The sequence below is a fragment of the Lygodium microphyllum genome, chromosome 11, assembly GCF_053477565.2.
Source record: "Lygodium microphyllum isolate KBCC chromosome 11, Lygodium_microphyllum_v1.1.10, whole genome shotgun sequence".
Lineage (NCBI taxonomy): Eukaryota > Viridiplantae > Streptophyta > Polypodiopsida > Schizaeales > Lygodiaceae > Lygodium > Lygodium microphyllum.
The window spans coordinates 69,215,948-69,235,251 of NC_141145.1; the positions used below are offsets into that span (position 1 = coordinate 69,215,948).

General features: G+C 42.0%; 1 protein-coding gene across 4 annotated transcripts in view; it reads right to left on the reverse strand.

Annotated features, from left to right (window-relative positions):
* LOC148028923 (putative methyltransferase PMT12) overlaps positions 1–19,304 on the reverse strand; it is a 96,253-nt gene that overhangs the window by 15,652 nt on the left and 61,297 nt on the right. For 3 of the 4 annotated variants that reach the window (XR_015692344.1, XM_087687691.1, XM_087687689.1), the window contains 7 exons: positions 10,414–10,563; positions 10,069–10,339; positions 8,739–8,849; positions 8,482–8,641; positions 6,691–6,948; positions 5,974–6,096; positions 5,196–5,273 (listed from right to left, as the gene is read on the reverse strand). Coding sequence is in view for 3 of the 4 variants with exons in the window: in XM_087687691.1 (XP_087543817.1) it covers positions 5,196–5,273; positions 5,974–6,096; positions 6,691–6,948; positions 8,482–8,641; positions 8,739–8,849; positions 10,069–10,339; positions 10,414–10,563 (1,151 nt within the window). In the remaining variant the exon portion in view is untranslated. The remainder of the gene's footprint in view (positions 1–5,195; positions 5,274–5,973; positions 6,097–6,690; positions 6,949–8,481; positions 8,642–8,738; positions 8,850–10,068; positions 10,340–10,413; positions 10,564–19,304) is intronic. The other variant, XM_087687690.1, reaches the window with a different exon arrangement.

Genomic DNA, 19,304 nt, shown 5'->3' on the forward strand with positions numbered 1-19,304 from the left:
TTAACCGATCCCCCACTTCGGCCGTTGATGGGATGACACCTTTTGAGGCTTACTTTGGGACTAAGCCCGATGTTTGTTATTTTAGGGTCTTTGGGTGCGATGCCTATGTTCACATTCCCAAGGCTCATCGTGATAAATTTGAAGCAGCTTCCCGAAGACAGGTTTTTGTTGGCTACAGCTCCCAGTCCCAAGGCTATCGTTTGTATGATCCCGTCAAGAGGAATGTGTACACCAGTCGAGATATGCGGTTCGTGGAGATTCCGGCCATAGCAACTGGTGACGAGCATCCCATTCTTGGAGATCCAGGGGAGAGCTGGGCTCCCGCAACAATTCCTTTGGAGCCCGCGTCTTTTGATTCTGATTCTGTTTCTGATACAGAGTCTACTGTTCCACCGGTCACCCCCGAGGAGTTACCACCGGTGGATATCCCAGAGTCTTCAGCTGATGGAGAGAGACGAGGAGAGGTCCGCCTCCTCCTCGTTGGGCCCGTGACACACTCCGTGATTCAGGTCGAGGGGGTCCCTGAGGAGTGGGGACCGCAGGATGGTCCGCAGCGGTCACGGAGGCACCGGGCACATTCTACGGAGCTTGTTTGCTCTAACTATTGTTTGATGACCCGTGTTATGCAGGATTGAGATCCCACCTCCGTAAAGGAGGCCTTACAGACCGCACCATGGAAGAAAGCTATGGAAGCCGAGTTGGAGACTATTGAGAGGAATGGCACGTGGTCACTCGTGCCACGCCCCCCGAATAAGAAGGTGATTGGCGTCAAATGGATCTTCAAGACCAAGTACCTTAGCGATGGTTCTTTGGACAAACACAAGGCTCGCCTTGTTGCTAAAGGTTTTGCATAGCGCCCAGGGATTGATTGTCATGACACTTTTGCCCCCACTGCTCGTATGGCGACTATTCAAGCTGTTCTTGCCTTGGCTGGCCATAGGAGATGGCCTGTCTACCAGTTGGATGTGAAGTCGGCATTCCTCAATGGTGATTTGAAGGAGGAGATCTATGTCGAGCAGCCTCCTGGCTTTGGATCTTCAGATGGGAAAGTCTACAGGTTGAAGAAGGCCTTGTATGGCCTCAAGCAGGCTCCGCGTGCATGGAACGAGAAGATTGATTCGTTCCTTCAGTCATAGTTGGAATATCGGCGTTCTAAGGCCGATCCGCAGCTTTATGTACACACTTCCGAAGATGGTTGTGTGCTTTTTGTGTTGTATGTTGATGATTTGATTGTCACAGGTGATCATGCACAGAAGGTCCAAGAGATGAAGGCAGCTTTACATCGGACGTTCGAGATGACGGACTTGGGTCTACTCCATTTCTTTCTGAGCCATGAGATTTATCAGTCTCCGAGGGGGATTTTCATCTCTCAGCAGAGATATGTACAGGAGCTCTTGGTTTCTTTTGCGATGGAGGATTGTCGGACCCTTTCTACTCCTATGGATCCGAACTGGAAGGCCACTTCCCATTCAGCTTCTCCCATGGCGAATGCTTCCCGCTACCGTCAGTTGATTGGATCATTGATTTGGCTCCTCAACACTCGTGTTGATCTTTGTTTTGCTGTTGGGCTCTTGGTAGGGTTCATGAGTGACCCTCAGACGGTGCATTGGCAAGCTGCTCAGAGGATACTTCGGTATTTGAGGGGGACGTCTGATTTAGGGATTCATTATCCCGCAGGCACAGGTGGTTTCGATCTTGTTCTTGCAGGTTGGAGCGACTCGGATTGGGCCGGTGATGTGGACCACAGGCGGTCTACTACAGGTTACTGTTTTAACTTAGGTGCAGATGTTATCTCATGGAGTAGCAAGAAGCAGCCCACGGTAGCCCTTTCGTCTACTACTGAGGCGGAGTATCGGGCCGCATCTTCCACCACGTGTGAGGCTGTGTGGCTTCGGAGATTGTTGGAGGAGCTTGGCTGCCCCTAGACTCGTCCTACTTTGCTGCAATGCGACAATGAGAGTTGCATTGCCTTGGCACGGAATCTTGTTTTCCATGCCCGGACGAAGCACATTGAGATCCAGTACCACTTCATCAGAGAGAAGCTTCTGGATGAGACCATCACTGTGGAGTATTGCAAGACGGAGGACAATCTTGCAGATTTGTTTACCAAGGCCCTTCCCCAGACTCTACTTCGGAGACATTCCAGATCCCTCAGGCTTTTGCCCCGCCCACGCTTTGAGAGGGGGTGTTAGCAGATCAGATCTTGCGCAGTCGGACTGTGCAATCGGACTGCCACGTGGCACCTGGCACAGCACAGTCAGCTGCAGCCGACAGGCCTATTTTTGGCGCCTGTTTCCTGGCTATTTATAGCCGAGATTTCTGCAATCTACACATACTTTTCTGCTCGCAGATTACAGACTGGTGGCTCGCGCAGATTCCGTCTCTGTTCGCAGATTTCTGACAGGAGACTGTGCAGACTGCAGCGGACTTCAAGGTGAACAGCAGGTTGCATCGTCGAGGTGGAGACACGCAGTCCAGCGCACTGCACCCGTGTACATATCTGCATATCTTTGTATACATCACACTTTATACAGCAGATCTTCATCTTCCACTGTCTCTTTCTCTCTCTTCTCTCTCTCTGCGTTCTCTCTCTCTCTCAGTCCTACGCTTCCGCACCGCTGCACTCTGACAGGAACCTTGTGCCACTAGCTTATGATTTCGCTACTATTGCCACATTGTCTTGTGAAGCTGAATAGAAGACAGCTTTCACTACCACAATTGAATGTGTATGGCTGATACACTTGTTGGCTGATCTTGATATATTTGTCACGAAGTCTATTCCTTTCTTTACTGACATTGCAGTGGCACACAACCCAGTGTTTCATACATGCACAAAACACATAGAGATCCACTCACTTTGTCAAAGAGAGGCTACATGCAGGAGGCATCAGCCTTGTCTATTGACCTACTACCAATAATGTGGCAAACATCTTCATCAAAGCTCTTCCTCGTGACAAATTTGAAGCATTTCACAATGCTTTAAATTCGATCCCCTTTGATGGTGAATGATCCATGTATGCTTATCACTTTTCACTCCAAGGAAATTTGTTGGATATGACTCATGCCTACGCTCATAAAGGAGTGTCGATAATCCGCGGTAGGACACTAGAGCACTTTTTACTCTCCTTATGAGCGGTTTTATTCCCAATTATATTATCTTTTATTTTATATGCTTATGCTACACAGTTCAAGCACTTATCGTGTTTTATGCCTTTCGGGTGTGAATGTACATTAACAACCCCAAGGTTTAAGGATTGTACTTTGTATTTTCATTACGCTCTTTGGTAATTGCATTGGGAGTAATGTCTTCACTCTCTCACTCTCTTCACTATCAACTGTGTACTCTCACTTGAGCTTCGATCTTTCCTATCTCACAACTCTTTTGATCATGTTGTTGCATGTCAACTTCATTTTGTTCTTGTTGTGCCCATTTGATATTTTCACATATCCACTTCAACAGTTGATCCATGTCCATAATTAGTTGATCCAAGATGTAGTTCTTGGTAGAGATCTTCAAGATCAAGTTGAGGTATTGCTAATCATCCACCTATAAGCTATCTAAAATGGTAAACGCTTGATTGAAGTGGAGCCATATCATTGATCACATGATCAACCACTAGTAAATACTCTTCCCATGCAACATAATGATTCTAACAATGGCAAAAAAGCATAGTAATCATGATGGGATTGAAATTCTCCATTTGCCCAATGGTTTGTAGTGAAAGGGGGTGGAGCATGGTACCTCCATGCCAAGGTCATAGAACAAAGCCTATCAAAATCCACTAGTAAACTAAGATTCGCAATCAAAATTTGATGAAAAGCTGCAAAAACTCCATCACATCCATAGTTGTGATTTTAAACTTCCACAAAGTATAGTTTGTATCATCTAACTTACCTTCGCTGAAGGTTGGTGGACGAATCCTCAGTGTCTGAATTGCCAATACAGCATCACGACCACTTGATGCAACAAACAACGTTTCTCCTCTTCGTTATTGAAACCCTTGCCTCTCCCATACTCTTCACTTTTCAAAGCCCCCTAGGCTCTAATACCATGTAGAAATTACACGGCACAGTCGACAAAATCTAAGTAAAGAGTAGAGAATACACACTAAATATAAGAAGAATAGAGATTGCTTTGATTTCAAACAAACCGATACAAAGATGGCTCTATCCACCCGTGCACTTCCAATGTGAAGCTTAGATGGCGATCTAGACAAATAATAGATGAAAAGCTTAGGATAGCTAGAAGAACTCTAATTGGGCGAGAGATGGATTGACGATGGCTTTAGAGGGGTCTTCCATTTATAGCCCGAGAAGGTAGTCTGGTCCGCAAGTCCAACCATATTATGAACCTTCCCTAGTCGGCCAAGGAATATTTCCTTTATCGTCACAACACTCGGACCCCAAAATAAGAGCCCTTGATAACTCCTACACCCTGCAACTCCATGCATTGTGCCTCGAGTTGCTACCAGCATAACTACTCTATCAAACCCAAAGGCTAGATCCACAAAAGCCACCTATTTGCCATCCAATCACATAGACCTCATCTGGCATACAAGTAAGGACCCACCCAATGTCTGTGCTTACACATGGCTTCTTCTCATAATGGGGGCCTTACAACTTAGAGCACCATGGATCATTGGTGGCACCTTATGAGAGTGAGGTATTGAGCATATCTAACATAATCTGTAATTTTTATTCTACTTACTGCTAGTCTAGCAACAAGTCTGTGTTGATGTGCAATTGGAAGATGCATTGTCATACAAGAGATCTGAGATCCGACTAAGATACGCCAATCAGCTCTCTAAAAGGAGACCACATAAACTAGGGACAATGAAGGTGTATGTTCGCGCTGTTGGTCAGGTCCACCCAAGATGGACAGTTGACCTCCCAAGCAATTAACACGCTGAAAGCAACACTGTTCCAACGAAAAATATCCTAGAAGGAGACATGAGATTGATAACAATAAAAGCCTTGGAAAAGTAAATACTTTAACCTACCAAACAGTAACACACCACTCGTTTAAGCCTAACAAACCTTTTCCCTTTCTGTGTGTATATACAAACAGAAAATTTACTCGCATTTATCCCAATGTGTGTTTATAAACCCATCTACCTACCTACATATGCTGTATTGAAATTTTAAAATTTGCCATAGTTTGATCATGGTACTTATTCAAACAAACCAATTTGTACCTGTTCTTTTCCAAAGTAAATAAGCCAGATGCATGAAGAAGATCGTATGTTCGAGGATAGGTATCAAAAGATTCACACCTGCAAAAGTCCTGGGTTCGTCTGTAAAATGGAAGAATACCAAATGCATAGGGTGCAAGAAAAACAAAGTACATGAATTTTTCGAAGTAGATATAATAAATTTTAACAGAAGAAAGTTACATGAGAAAGGTCGATCTTCCAAACTCAAATCAACCATGTAGCACCTGTACTGCAATACTTGTTTCTTTTTCAAAAGTGTTCGGAAGATTGCTTTTCTCAGGTGTAAGCATGTTTGTGTGTGTCTGCACGTGCATGCATGTATACGCTGTATTCTTTATATACACTACATATGTATATATAACTGTGTGCATGTGTGACTGCATGGATGCATCATAGGCATTACCAAAAAGAAAAGCAAGTGCCTACTACACTCTTTGTAATGCTGTTCACACTTGTACAGTAACTCTATCAGATCAATGGAATCGCAAACAACTTGTGTGCATGCACGAGTGTTACTGGCACTGGTTAAATTCCACCAAGAAAGCTTTTACCTGCCTACTCTTATAAGCAAGAGCAGGTTTTTGTACTCTCTCCTTTTACCATTAATCCTTTCCCTATGAATTGAGCAGGGCATTATCATCTGTTTATCTTTGGACTTCGTGATGGGGTGAACCCACACTCTAATAAAAAATGGTGGAGACATGCGTGCACAGGCGCACACAGAAAATGATTTAGATGAGGGGCAACATGAACCACATACCAATCATGAGCCACACCTATAAGCCCTCGGTCATAGATGACAGGTAATGTGTTTGGGCCATTCACAGGAACAATATTCATGACCCACCAATCAGCTTTTGAAACCACAATTGCTGCTGCAAACCTGCATAAGGAGTAAGATATTGTCACCATGCAAGAATCCATATACGATACATTCAAACATTTTCTTATTCTAGGTCTGCAGAGTTAAAAATCTCATGCAGCTCCTATTATTTTCAACTAAAAAAAAGGCCATGAACAATCGTGCAGTTCAGGGAATAAAACCATTTGGTTCACCAATGGCAGGCATACATTCCTGACAATCTATTTAGTAAATTTTCTCCAAAGAACATTTCAAGGCATTATCCAAGATAAGGAGAGGCTCGTAAAATCAGGTTGAAAGGCAGGCAGATAGCATCCGAAGGCAGAATTGAGGCAACCTTTTACCAAATGTCAGATAACGACATATATTCCTAATTTCCAGTCTAATTTCCAGATCATATGCTATAGTGTGTTCTTTGTGCAGCCACAGGCATGTAGTGGACAAATGAGACGCTACTTTCCAAAAAAAAAAAAGCGTCTGCAATAGAGTGTGCTAGCTTCAGAGACAGCTCTGACCACACTCATAAAGGGAAAAACCCCACACAGGCAGGAGTTCAGTTTCTGGCTGTTTCTGAAAGGTTTGCCAATGAATGCAGTAAAAAAGAAAAGGAAATACCCGCCATAACCAGCATTCATGTCCATAACATTCCGAACTTCCTCCAACTTCAAGCCAAGACCACGCAGATAGCCTTCCACTACCACTTTCCAATAGCGCTGGTCAGCAAGAAAAGCCTCTTCTTTAGCTGTCATTGCATCCAACTCTAAGTCCTGCAACCGGTCTGGTGGAACATGCAATCTAGCTGGCCAATCAGGCAGACTATGATAGGGTTTCTCGTCAGTTGGTTGCATCAGACATGATGTCAAAGGAACATACCTGGCAAAGCAAATAACTTCAATACACTCATACAATCATAGAGCACTTATTAGATAAGATAATACTACGAAAATGCAGGTTAAGTCCCCAAAAATAAAAGTTGAAATTAGTTACAAGGAACCTCTGTGGTACCAATCATCATACGCCCCCCCCCCCAAAAAAAAAAACCCGGGGGGCCCACAGACAGAAAATCACAAAAATCCATCTTTCATATTGGAAAAGCGTTGTTTTCTTACACAGGAACTTTGGAAAATAATTGTTTTCTTTCATAGGACTTTTGACCTTTTTTGTAGAAGCACAACAGTTTGTACCAGGCCTGGCATTTTATCCTCAGCCATTTCTGCAAATCTCTAATTGAGATGAAAATTGCCTACCCACTTGCAAGAGTGAAATCTAACAACCCAATCCTGTGTCTCTCTTCAATCTTTGAAGTTTGGCTGGCAGCATCTTTACTTGGTATTTAACAGCTGAACTCAAGTATCATACCTTCCCTTGTGCTGCCACATCTATGGAGGTCATGCCTACGTGGAACGATTTCCATGCCCTTTCCCAGGAAATCAGCACCAACTGTTGGTTGTATGAGCACGCGAAGTGCTCTTTGAGAGCAAGGATCCTCAAGGGCTTTGGCTTCAACAAAACAATGAACCCAGCAGAGATATTTGGCACCCCTCATGACAGCAGCCAGGACTACAGGAACATCTGGAGAAATGTGAACAGAATGCACGGCATGTTGATCACTTGGATAAACCATCAGCACCGGCAACATAATACATGTAATTTTGGAGCATCTTTATCAAAGATTGATGCATTGTTCTAACAAGTCTAGATACTGTGGCATTTGATACACAATCGATTGTTTGCCCAAGAGCACTGGCATCCTCCAAACAATGACCTTAAGCAAGGCACACAGACAACTAGTATGCTAAATGGTAATTGTTTTCACAGTATGGGCCAGACATATTTGGCCTGCTGGAATGGTCCAGCCTCTTTCAAAAAGACCAAAGTGGCTACACCTCAAGTGCGCACACTATGTGTGATGTAAAAACATGCAAGTCCCAAGGGACTCAGATGGGAGAAAAAAGAGCCTTGAAGATGCGCTGCTTACATGATAGACCCAGCATGAGCAAATCATATTACTTTCCCATAACCTTAAAGGCTACAAAAATCGATATCAATGGTAAGCTAACTGCATTGAAACTCTGATGAAACCACATGCTCCTCTATGCAAATATCCCAGAGAGTGTGTTGCATAACAAAATATTCTTCCAAAACTGCTGTGGAAACTAGTGCCATATTGTAGGAGTAAATCTCACGCAAAAACAGATCATCCAACCAGGTGTAGAAGACTGATATCGTACATAAATTTAAATGACTTGTATTTATGGCAGTGCATTCCACTTTCAGCCCACCACTTTTTGGGCTCTACTTTCCCGTCACCAATTCTCCCAGCAAAGACAACTTGAAAACTCCACAAAAGAGGACAAATGCATCCAATAGGACAAATAAAATGTTGTGAACTCCAATTTAGCTTACCAGATGTTGTCAGGATCATCATCTTCATTGCATACGGGTGGTTGACTTCCAACAGGCCTGTTTTCATAGCAAGAGTTGTTGGTTGGCTTTTGCCAAATTGCAAGGTACCCTTCCTTGGCAACCAATGTCCAGCAGAGATGTTTAGTAAGATTGTGCATGGCTGCAATTGGTATAAGACAATAAAACACTTAGTAACATAAAAGTATATACCACACACTTTCTGCCTATTCACATCAATAATTGTGATTGCATTTTACCCTGCCATTCTTCTGGAAGGTTTCCCTCATGCTTGTAAACTGGTTGAGCAGCCCACGCAAAGAACCCCCCTGCTCTCAGAAGTCGGTCCACTTCAAGCAGAAGAATTCCCCCTGCAGGCAATACGATATATAAAAACATAGCCACTAACAATACAATAATTAGGCACAAAGAGCTCTAAATAAGGCATATGCCACAACACTCTCATTCAAGTAAACCAAGTTGAAATTATGGTTCCACATCCTATTTACTTATACTAAGTAGCATGCATGATGCACTGCTAAATTCATGCATAGCATACACTAAAATTCAAGATTGACAAAACTACTTTTCTTTGGGGTGGTGCTGAAAAGGGTTTTTCTGTTAAAATTTGTTAAATGTGCTTCTGTTTTCTGTGCTACATGCCAGTTCATTCAAGAGCTCAGTTATACAACTGATGCTTTTTAAACTGATCCAACAAAATGTAGCATGTGTGCAGTTCTAGAGTGCTAGTGATCCCTCCTCCCTACTCCCTCCCATTACAAGAGTTGCAGAATTGAGATGGATCAACTGGGCGCGCAAAAAGCTGCTCACAAGATTCAAAAAAGCTGTGAGGACAGGGAGTCAATCCTTCCAAAGAAGTTCAATTGACTACCTTGAAATGGGCATGTGGGTGCATAAATCATGACAAGGAGCTACCAATCAAAGACTATTAACAAAGAAGGGGTGAAAGTATGACGAATGGTTGTTTGTTCATGTATTGAGGTCAAGCCTCCCTAGATTATTTGCCTCCACAGGAAACACAAATTTCACAAAAGTCCCCTTTAGAGTCATGGTATCAAAGAGGAAACTTCATGTCTAGATGGTTCACCTGAAGGTAGACTATCGTACACACTACTTTCTGCTTGATTGAATTGCAAGTGCCCTCACTTTTCTTACTGAGAGACTCTTAAAAACACCACTTTTCTTACTGCAAGACTCTGAAAAACGCCACTCATCAAATCACCCGCAAGCTTTGAAATACTCGGCACAATACTACTTTACAGCCTCAGTGTTGGTCCATATCTACTGGCCCTAAGTGTCGATGCACTAATAAACTAGTGGCTGCTTGAACACTGAACAGGTCTGATCATGCTCCATATTTCATTACACAAAAGAGCGAATACCTTTTGCAGACAAAACATTGTTGTGAGTGTCTGCGAACTTGTGATGCTGAAAGAAACGTGCTATAGTAAGATACCAGGTGCTGCCGAAACTTAATCTAAAATGCAGCTATTAAAGGTCTCACAATTTTGAAAAACGTTTTCTTGAGAACTCCACAATTCACAAGAGTAAACCTGCTTAGCAATGTACCATCACGAGTCCATTCGATACGGCACCGTGAACAATGTATGATGTCAAAGGCCTGACTTGGATACAAAAGCCTTCGAGTGGCTAGTCCAGCAACCATTGCAGGGACCCCACGCTCAAGTGCAAACTGGATTTGATTTTCATGCACGTCTTTGGGGGCAATAGAAAGCGTAAGCACATCACGAGACATCAAATATGCTCCCCAGCTAGCCACTCCACATCCTACATCCAAAGCAACACGCGTACGAACTCCAAATGCAATTTCAGGGACCATCTGGCACACACGAGAGAAGTTTATCAGACAACTCAAAATAACAGATGACAATATGACATGAAAGTCGCCCATACCTTGGCCATTTGATCAAGATACTGGTCTGCACCATGAGCAAACTGTGTCCCACCTCCAGGAAATATAAATTTGTCGCCCTTGATAGCAATCCAATTCTGTCCTCCCTTGTCTTCTACTAATCTTGTGTGCGGAACATTACTGTACCAAACCTGAGAGCATTCATGTTAAAAAACAATTTAAGATAGTGGGGGTACACTTTCAGATGAAAGAAAAGGTAAAGTATTAGCACAAATTTCAAAGAGCTTGGCATACGCAAAAACTGTTCTTTACTATTCCGAAGCATAAGGTACCTACTTAGAGCTTTACCTACAAAAAAGTTGAAAACAAGCTTACCAAGCTCTAGACTGTTAGCTCCCTTCAAGCATCTTTCCTATTGTGTGTAGGCCATCTTGTGGGCTATGCATTGATGCCCTTTGATCCATAATCCGGGCACCCTAAGCATTTAAACTATCATTAAATGCAATTGTTGCCCCTAGTGTCCTAGGCACAAAGTGACACTAGGCACTAAGCGACACTAGGGTTAGGGTTTATTTTCGGGTTCCCTATGATGGTTAAGCCATCTGGGTTTTATTTTTATTATTTAATGACCCTTCATGCCTCATTAGCACATAAATGTGGCATTATTCAATGTGATCACTCATTAATACACTGCCTTTCATGTGTAATCAAGTATCATTGTGCATTGATTAATTCTTTCATTCTCATTCAATTTCCATTAAATTAACCTCACAATTGCTCTTGGACCAGCAATGATATTACAACAGCTTTCTTTCATCACCCTCACCATCGCTCCAGATCGCATCAACACCAGCCATTGCCATTGAGCTCTTCCCGCTCAACCCACTGACCCATGAGCCATTGCTCTTGCATCGGCTCCATTTTTGTCATTGGTGACTGCACTTCATCCCACTATCATCATTGCCCGTCTACACCAATCATCCCGCAATGACTTGCTGGACCTATCGCCAACCTACCGACATGCGTTGAAGTGCCACCTGCCAATCGACAAGAAGAATAACCTGCTGCCCAGTCTGTCACATTTGCTGGTCACTAAGCTGTCTGCCTTTGTCACCGCTAGGTGAACGACGAACAAACCTGCTGCTTGATTTGCCTCCCCCAACCAATCATATGTGTCCCACCTAGCTCAACCAGACCTGCTGCCTGTCGCCAAGCCACCTATCTGACCAACCGCAGCCAATCGCGACCAATTCCACTTTCTTGCCAACACATCCCTACTGCGTGGACCTACCGCCTCACGACCCATCATCATGCTCCACCTCCATGCGTTGCAATCGCCACCTTCCTGTCAAGCACAAAAACTGCTGATCGCCTATCTGTGTCCTCCTCATTGACCAACCGCATCATCTGTCAAACATCCCCTCCTCATTGACTAGCCGCATCATCTATCAGTTGTCGCTGCCGACTTGCCACGTCAGATTCGTCAAATTTGTTGCCTGTCTCTTTTCAATCAACACAAGCTCCCTTCCTATTTTTTAATTTAAATTTTTGAAAGGCTTTAGGTACCAAAAGGTTTTATAAAATTAAAAGAAAATCATATGGTTCTATTGACAAGTACAAAGCCCACCTTGCTCTCAAGGGTTATGCCCAAGAGCAAGGAATTGACTTTCAGGATACTTTTGCCCCTACCTCTCACATCACCACCATCGGGAGTATTATTGCCCTTGTTACCCACTTTCAATGGGAGGTACATCAACTACACATCAAGACCACATTTCTCCATGGATATTTCGTTGAAAGGGTATATATTCCTCATCCTCCAAGATTTGCAATTAAAGGCTATGAGCACAAAGTCTATCGCCTCAAGAAGGCTTTGTATGGTTTAAATAAAGCTCCACATCCTTGGTACGCCCACATACATTCTCATCTATTGCATCTTGGATTTTAGAATAGCCCTACCAAGGCTACTCTTTACATTTGACATCAAGGATCTAATTTTATTATTCTTGTGCTTTATGACATGCTTGTCACAAGGACCAATGCTAGTCAAATTCCAACATTAAGGCTGATTTACAGCAAACATTTGCCATGACAGATCTTGGTCTACTTCACTATTATCGGGGTATCCAATTTGCCACCATTGAGGGAGGAATCATTATGACACAATCCAAGCATATGGGACAGCTTCTTTAGCACTTTCAGATTGAGGATTACAAGCCTGTGTCTAGTCCCTTGGAGCCTAGTTTCAAATTTACTTCTAAAGACGGTAGCGGATCATTTGATACTACTTTATATCAGCAAGCTGTTGGATGCTTGATTTATCTATGTCATACAAGGCCCGATCTTCAATTCGTTGTCTCCCAGTTGAATAGATATAGGCATAGCCCTTCAGTACTTCATTGACAAGAGGTGAAGCATGTATTTCAATATCTTAAAGGCACATAGGATCTTGGCCTTTTCTATAAGGCCAAGATTCTTTATTCTCTTTATATGGATATTCTAACAGTGATTAGGCTAGATGTTCAGATTCTCGCCTCTCTCATGGTGGCAACTATTTCTTCTTGGGTACATCTCTTGTTTCTTGGTTTAGCAAGAAACAAACTATAGTTGCTACCTCCAATTCTGAAGTTGAGTATAGAGCAATGTTCAAAGCCACAGTGGAGTATGTTTGGCTCCGCAAGTTACTTGCAAATTTTCATGTGCACCAAATGGCTCCGACACTTATCTACACTAATAGCCAGAGAGCTATGGCTATTGCACGGAACCAAGTGTTTCATGCCCACACAAAGCATACAGAAGTTCATTACCACTATGTTCTGAGCGGATATCAACTGGAGAAATAGAGTTATCTTACATATCCACTGAAAACAACTTGGCATATCTTTTCACGAAGGCTCTTCCTCGGCCAAAGTTCTAGGCTTTTTGGCAAGCCTTAAACTTGATTCCATTTGTTCCATGATCTATCATACTCTATATTGTCATAGGTTGCTATATCCACTTGGATAAACTTGTGCAACCATGACCTTATATTTCTTTTTATTATCTAGGATTCTGTCATTTTCCCTAGATCAATCTGCCCATTTCGGGGGGGGGGGGGGGAGGAATTTGTAGGCCATCTTGTGGGCTACGCATTGATCCCCTTTGATCCATTATCCAGGCTCCCTAAGCATTTAAACTGTCATTAAATGCAATTGTTGTCCCTAGAGTCCTAGGCACTAAGAACACTACGGTTAGGGTTTATTTTCAAGTTTCCTATGACAGTTAAGTCGTTAGGGTTTCATTTTTATTATTTAAAGACCCTTCATGCCTCATATGCACATAAGTGTGGCATTATTCAATGTGATCGCCTCGAGCGTTGTACTCTCTCTCACTCATTATTGCACAGTCTTTCATTAGTAATCAAGTATTGTTGTGCATTGATTGATTCTTTCATTCTTTTTCATTTTCCATTAAATTAATAGTACAATTGCTCCACACTTAGGCCAACATTATGAGATCCATAGCTCACACGCTTTGCACTCTAACCCACCCAAATACAATTGTACCTACCTCCAAAACCAAAAAGTCAATACAATCAAGGCAAAATCCTGAAGCCTTGACTACAATGCAATACTACAAACACCCTGTATGATGTCATTTGTGCCCCATCCGATAACCTTAACCTAATTCTATACGCACAAACTACGTCTTGCTATGCATGTAGAATAGAGCAGCGGTTCATTTTGAAACTTAAAACTACCAAATGTACAGCCAGATTTATAGGCCAATGCACCAATTGCATCTGAAATCCCCAAAATTCTACTGCAATTTCTGTTCCAAATGCATTCACGGGCACAAATTTGACGATTGCAGTCAAAAGCCCCAAATTTTCAAAGACAAATCTGCCCAAATTGCATCAATACATGTACCCAAGTGTATATACCGGGTAATTTTATGAAATTGAAAAAATTTCACTAAAATGTGAAAATCCCCAAATTTCCCAAGCAAATGTGCACCAAATTTGCAATTTCTGAATCAAATTGTCCTGTTCTATATCAAAACCCCCAAATCTGAGAAAAGCCCCAATTTTTCAGCTCAAAATTTCACATTGTGATTAGCATCCGAATGCTCGTTAGTGGACCAAAGGTTTAATTCAAAAAACCTTTGAAATTCTGAAAAATAATGAAAAATCTGTCCCGTTACCTTGATTGCACTGCCGCTTGCAATCTGAGCTGTCTAATGAACTAATGCAGTCTGACAGATTGTTTGACACAACCTAACGGACTGACACAATCTGACAGACTGTCCGATGCAACCTGACGATTGTCCTAATGCAATCCTGGCAACTATCTTGATGCAGCTCTAACCACTCTCCTGACGTAGCTCCAGCAACCTAAGCTCTAATACCAATTTGTCAACAGAGTGCACGAGGATCAAGACACACGATGCTATGGTTTGCATAGTGTGAGAGAGAGAGTGCAAAGTAGAGAGTGAGAGAGAGAGAGAGAGAGCACAAGACTCAATGTGGGTATAATCTCAAAGTACCACTTTAGGTTTTTGATAATATATATACAGTACATGTGTAAGGGTGCATGCACACCCAAACACCGTAAAAGGCATGGTGAACCCTTTATTCCGAACAAAGGACCAAGTCAAAAAATATGAGGTAGAGAGTATGTTGTGCTCTAACGGATCCCAAATGCAACAAACACACACGAGAGATGTCTACTAGCAGAAAATGCAGCAATGTGAGGCTGAAGCAATGTTAGATGAACAGCCGAACAATGAGAAATAGCCCAGAACAGACAAGGAATAGTTGTTGCAGCAAAATGCAGCTCTAGAGATGACGTGGCAAGCTGTATGACCAGGCTGGACAATAAATGCAACAGTAGAATATGAGATCAGCATTAAGCGGCAGCAAAACTGAGTCAAACACAGGCTGGTACATGATCTGCAGCAATAAACACAGCCAGCTACCTAATGTAGACAGGCTGACAACAGTCGCCTACAAGTGGAGAGGCCTAGACAGTAGACACCAAGTGTACATCAACAGTGGCTAGTAGCCCACACTAAGATATCCTCCGCAAATGGGGTGTGGATAGCACACATAGGTGCCAACAATTTGCAAAAAAGGATTAAGACTGAGTGGTGGGTAGCCTATCTATTTATAGATGGATGAGTCCACACAAATTAGGGTTTGGCTTATGGGACAGACAATCTCTAGGAACGCATTTCTTTGTTAATGAAAGTTTGCGGCAATGTAACTGCCTAAAGATGATGGCAGCTCATCACTAGAAGCTATAAGCAGCTCGATGACAGCAAAAGAAGGTGAAGGCAATGCTGGCTAGGCCAACACTGCAATAAACGTAAGCTACAATATGCACTCGAAGTGGTTGGATAGCAAGGCGGCCAGCTCAAACTGTAAATGCAGCTGTTAAGAGGAGCAAAAACTAGTCATCAGTAGTTAGAGTCACTAGGCAACAACAACAATGGACAAGGCACCATGGGTTGTTGATGACATTGCTGGGAGTTGTGTCCAACCACTAACCACAGGGGATAATGAGTTCAAACAAGATGGAAGATAAAATGTGATTGAATCCAAGAAGTAACTGTGAGTATTATAATTTATAAGCGCTATACAATCCAAGTAATCCTCAAGAACAATACCCTAATTTAATGAGGAATATTTCAGTCAAAAACCTTGGAAAAACTCAAACAATACCTTAAGGACTCTTTGATGCTCATGTCTCAGATCTTTCCTAGGCCGAAGGAACCCGAGTGTCACAACTCTATAGAAACAGAATTTGTATCCTTTTTCATTAATTTGTCTATATAATGATTTATTTTTCATTAATTTGTCTATATAATGATTTATTAAATTTATTTCCTTTGCACTAATTAGATATAAAGAAAAGTGCATTGGAGCTGGCCACTGATGAGTGGTCACAGGTTATGGTGGACCCACGTGGTGGGTTAGAGAAAAGATAGTTCACACTTCCACCTATATGACCCGATTGGGCGCCTGTGACTAGAACTCACGCATATCAGGGTTAGACTCGCACACAGAAAGGATTGATGCCTTGAAGTGTGGGCTAGATCCACCAGAACAGACAGTTACAATCAATAAGATGGCATGATCATGAAATGCTTGTATAATGTGCATGTGTGGGCTGAAAGCTTGAAATGCACATTTCTTTGCATAGGAAAGTCACATGAAGATTCGGATACCATTTTTGCGATGTATACGGAAAAAGCTTTCATATGATACCCATATTGGGGGAGTCCCTAAATTTTAGGAGATCCCTAAATTTTAGGAGCCTCGAATTAGCCTAAAAATGCTAGTCCTAAAAAATAGGGATGTCATTCTAAAAATAGTAAGTTCTGTACTCTGACTGTGCTTACTAAATTTGGTTGTTTCTATTCTTGACAGTATTCAACCCAAAAAGGAAGGCCATAGAGAAGAGACAAGTGTCAAGACACTTGTCACACAAGTTTCCAAGTGTCCCACCACTTGTCACATCTCATGACATGTGGCTGGACACTTGTCTTGTGCTACTCCACTTTCCCCTTTTGTACTAGCTCTCCCCTCTCCTATAAATAAGAGCTCGTTTTTCTTCATTCATCATCATTTTTCTTTGCTGTAAACTCATGAACAGCACCCACAGATAGCCAGAAACTGGCCCCATCCATCCCCATCATCATTCCCCACTTCTCCATTATCAAATTCCTCCATATTCCCTCTTCTATCACTGTTTTTTTTTACAAGTCAGCAAGCCTGTAAATTCATTACAGCACCTCCTTCTCGAGCTCTTTCTTCCATTTTAGCTACAAGAAGTAAGCCCTATCCATGTACTGCTGATCAACGATGGAGAAAGGCTGAATTCCCCTTTTTCTTCTCTCATACTATAAAGAAATCAGTTCTTATCATTGCATAATAGATAATGCATGTGTGTTTGTACATCTTTGCATGATCTTGTGAGAGTGAGAATTACTTCTTCTCACTCTCAAGTTGATTGTAACTGAGCTCTTCCCTAAGGGACTTGGGTTGAGTAGAAATACATTCCTTCGGGGGGGTTGCCCATCTTCAACCCTCAATCTTGTCTCCATTACTTTTACATTTTCATAGCTGTAATTTTGTGAGTAATTTTCATTTTCAGCTTTAAGTGTTCATTCTCTTTTATATTAAATCTCGAAAACAAGCGAATATCATAATTGTTAAGCAAACTACGTTGTTCGGGGCGTTTACACCGAGGCATAGGTGAACAGTTCAATCTCCAGCTATGATTGTTTATCAACTCTTGAAATTTTGCCTAAGCCTTCGTACATAAAACTATGCATCTTCCATAGAAGTTCATTGCCCTGCTTTTATTTTCAGCTTAACACCCCCTCTTAGATCCAAAACTAGAACCAAAAAGGTATGGAGTTGGTATTTCTAGTTCATAGTTTACTTTGCACCCTAGTACATCATTAGCAACCCTTTAACATTGTGCCTCACACACATCTACAAGTGAGCACACCTACCTACCCTAAGATGTCTATGATGGATATCCCCTCACTCCACTTAGAATCCATAGTTACCAAAAAGCATGTTTCAACGAAACACCAAACCTTGAAACCAACGAAACCTTTTGTTTCGTTCTACAAAATGGGGTCGCCAAATGAAACTTTTAAGGTCAAATTTTTTACTTTTTTAAAACTGTTTCTAGAGAGTATGTTTTGACATGAATCATCCTGGAGGCAATCTAGAGAGTTTCCCTTCAAGTTTAAGTCGTTTTCTTGCTCTCGTCTCATTTAAGGCTATGTTTGTCTTATCTCTCTATCCGGTTTCGACTCCCAACTCCACCCTAACCTATTTCGACTTTAGGGTGGTTTCAGACTTTGACAGCCAACACAATTGGTAATCCTAAGGATTGTTCACTTAAATAATGGAGTGACTTACATCCAAAATGAGTTGATTGGATTAAAGTCATGTTGGCATAAATATCGTTGCAATATTTTATCCAATGGATCGAGAGATAGGTAAAGTAGTAAATTTACTTATTCAATGGTTTTTAAAAATAATTTGCATGCTCCTTGTTCTACTTTTAATTTTTAAATACATGAAGTCGACCATAAGTAGTTATTGATGATAATTACTGTCTCTTAATACTCCCAGAGACGCCAACACATGATTAATATCTTGGTATCATGGTGTGCCAATACCACATTGTTGCATATAGTAGATGCTTCAACCCCTAGCTTAAGCATTACTAGGGAGTGGATTTGCTCCCATATCAAGAGGGCCATACATGAGATCGAGGCACAATATATGATACAAGTCATAATAAATAATGCTCAAAAAGATGGGTAAGTATGTTCAGAGTGACTATTCCACAATCGTGTGGACTCCATGGACCTCACACTCACTCAATCTCATAATAGAGGATATAGCATTACTTCATTGGGTGGAGTTAACCTGGGAGACAACCAAGGTTGCCTCTGTACGTAGTGTCGACTCATCCATACAATACAATCTGTACAGTACAGTACAATATATATTACACCCATGCACTTCAGGGAAACAATAATCAGAGCAACATCCTTGGTGTCTTGACTCAAGAGAACAAGCTTGATGGCTCCACCTACCCATTCTGGAGTTTTATGGTCCATAACCTTCTTGTTGCAAAGGACTTATGGAACTATATTACAGGGCACTTGCATCAACCAAGACGTCTCGCACCTCAAACACCTCAATGTCACATCAAGCACAAGTTGTTGGTGCCACTACTAATGCTCCTCCTATCAGAGTGAAGCAATGCGGAAGTGTATGACCAAGACAAAGAGTAAACAAAGAGAGAGAGAGAGAGAGAGAGAGATGCGAAAAATCTGCAGTGAAGAATGCTATATAAGGATGAATATATGTACACGGGTTCAGAGGGTATATGTGCATATGTCTCCACCTTGAAGATCTCGC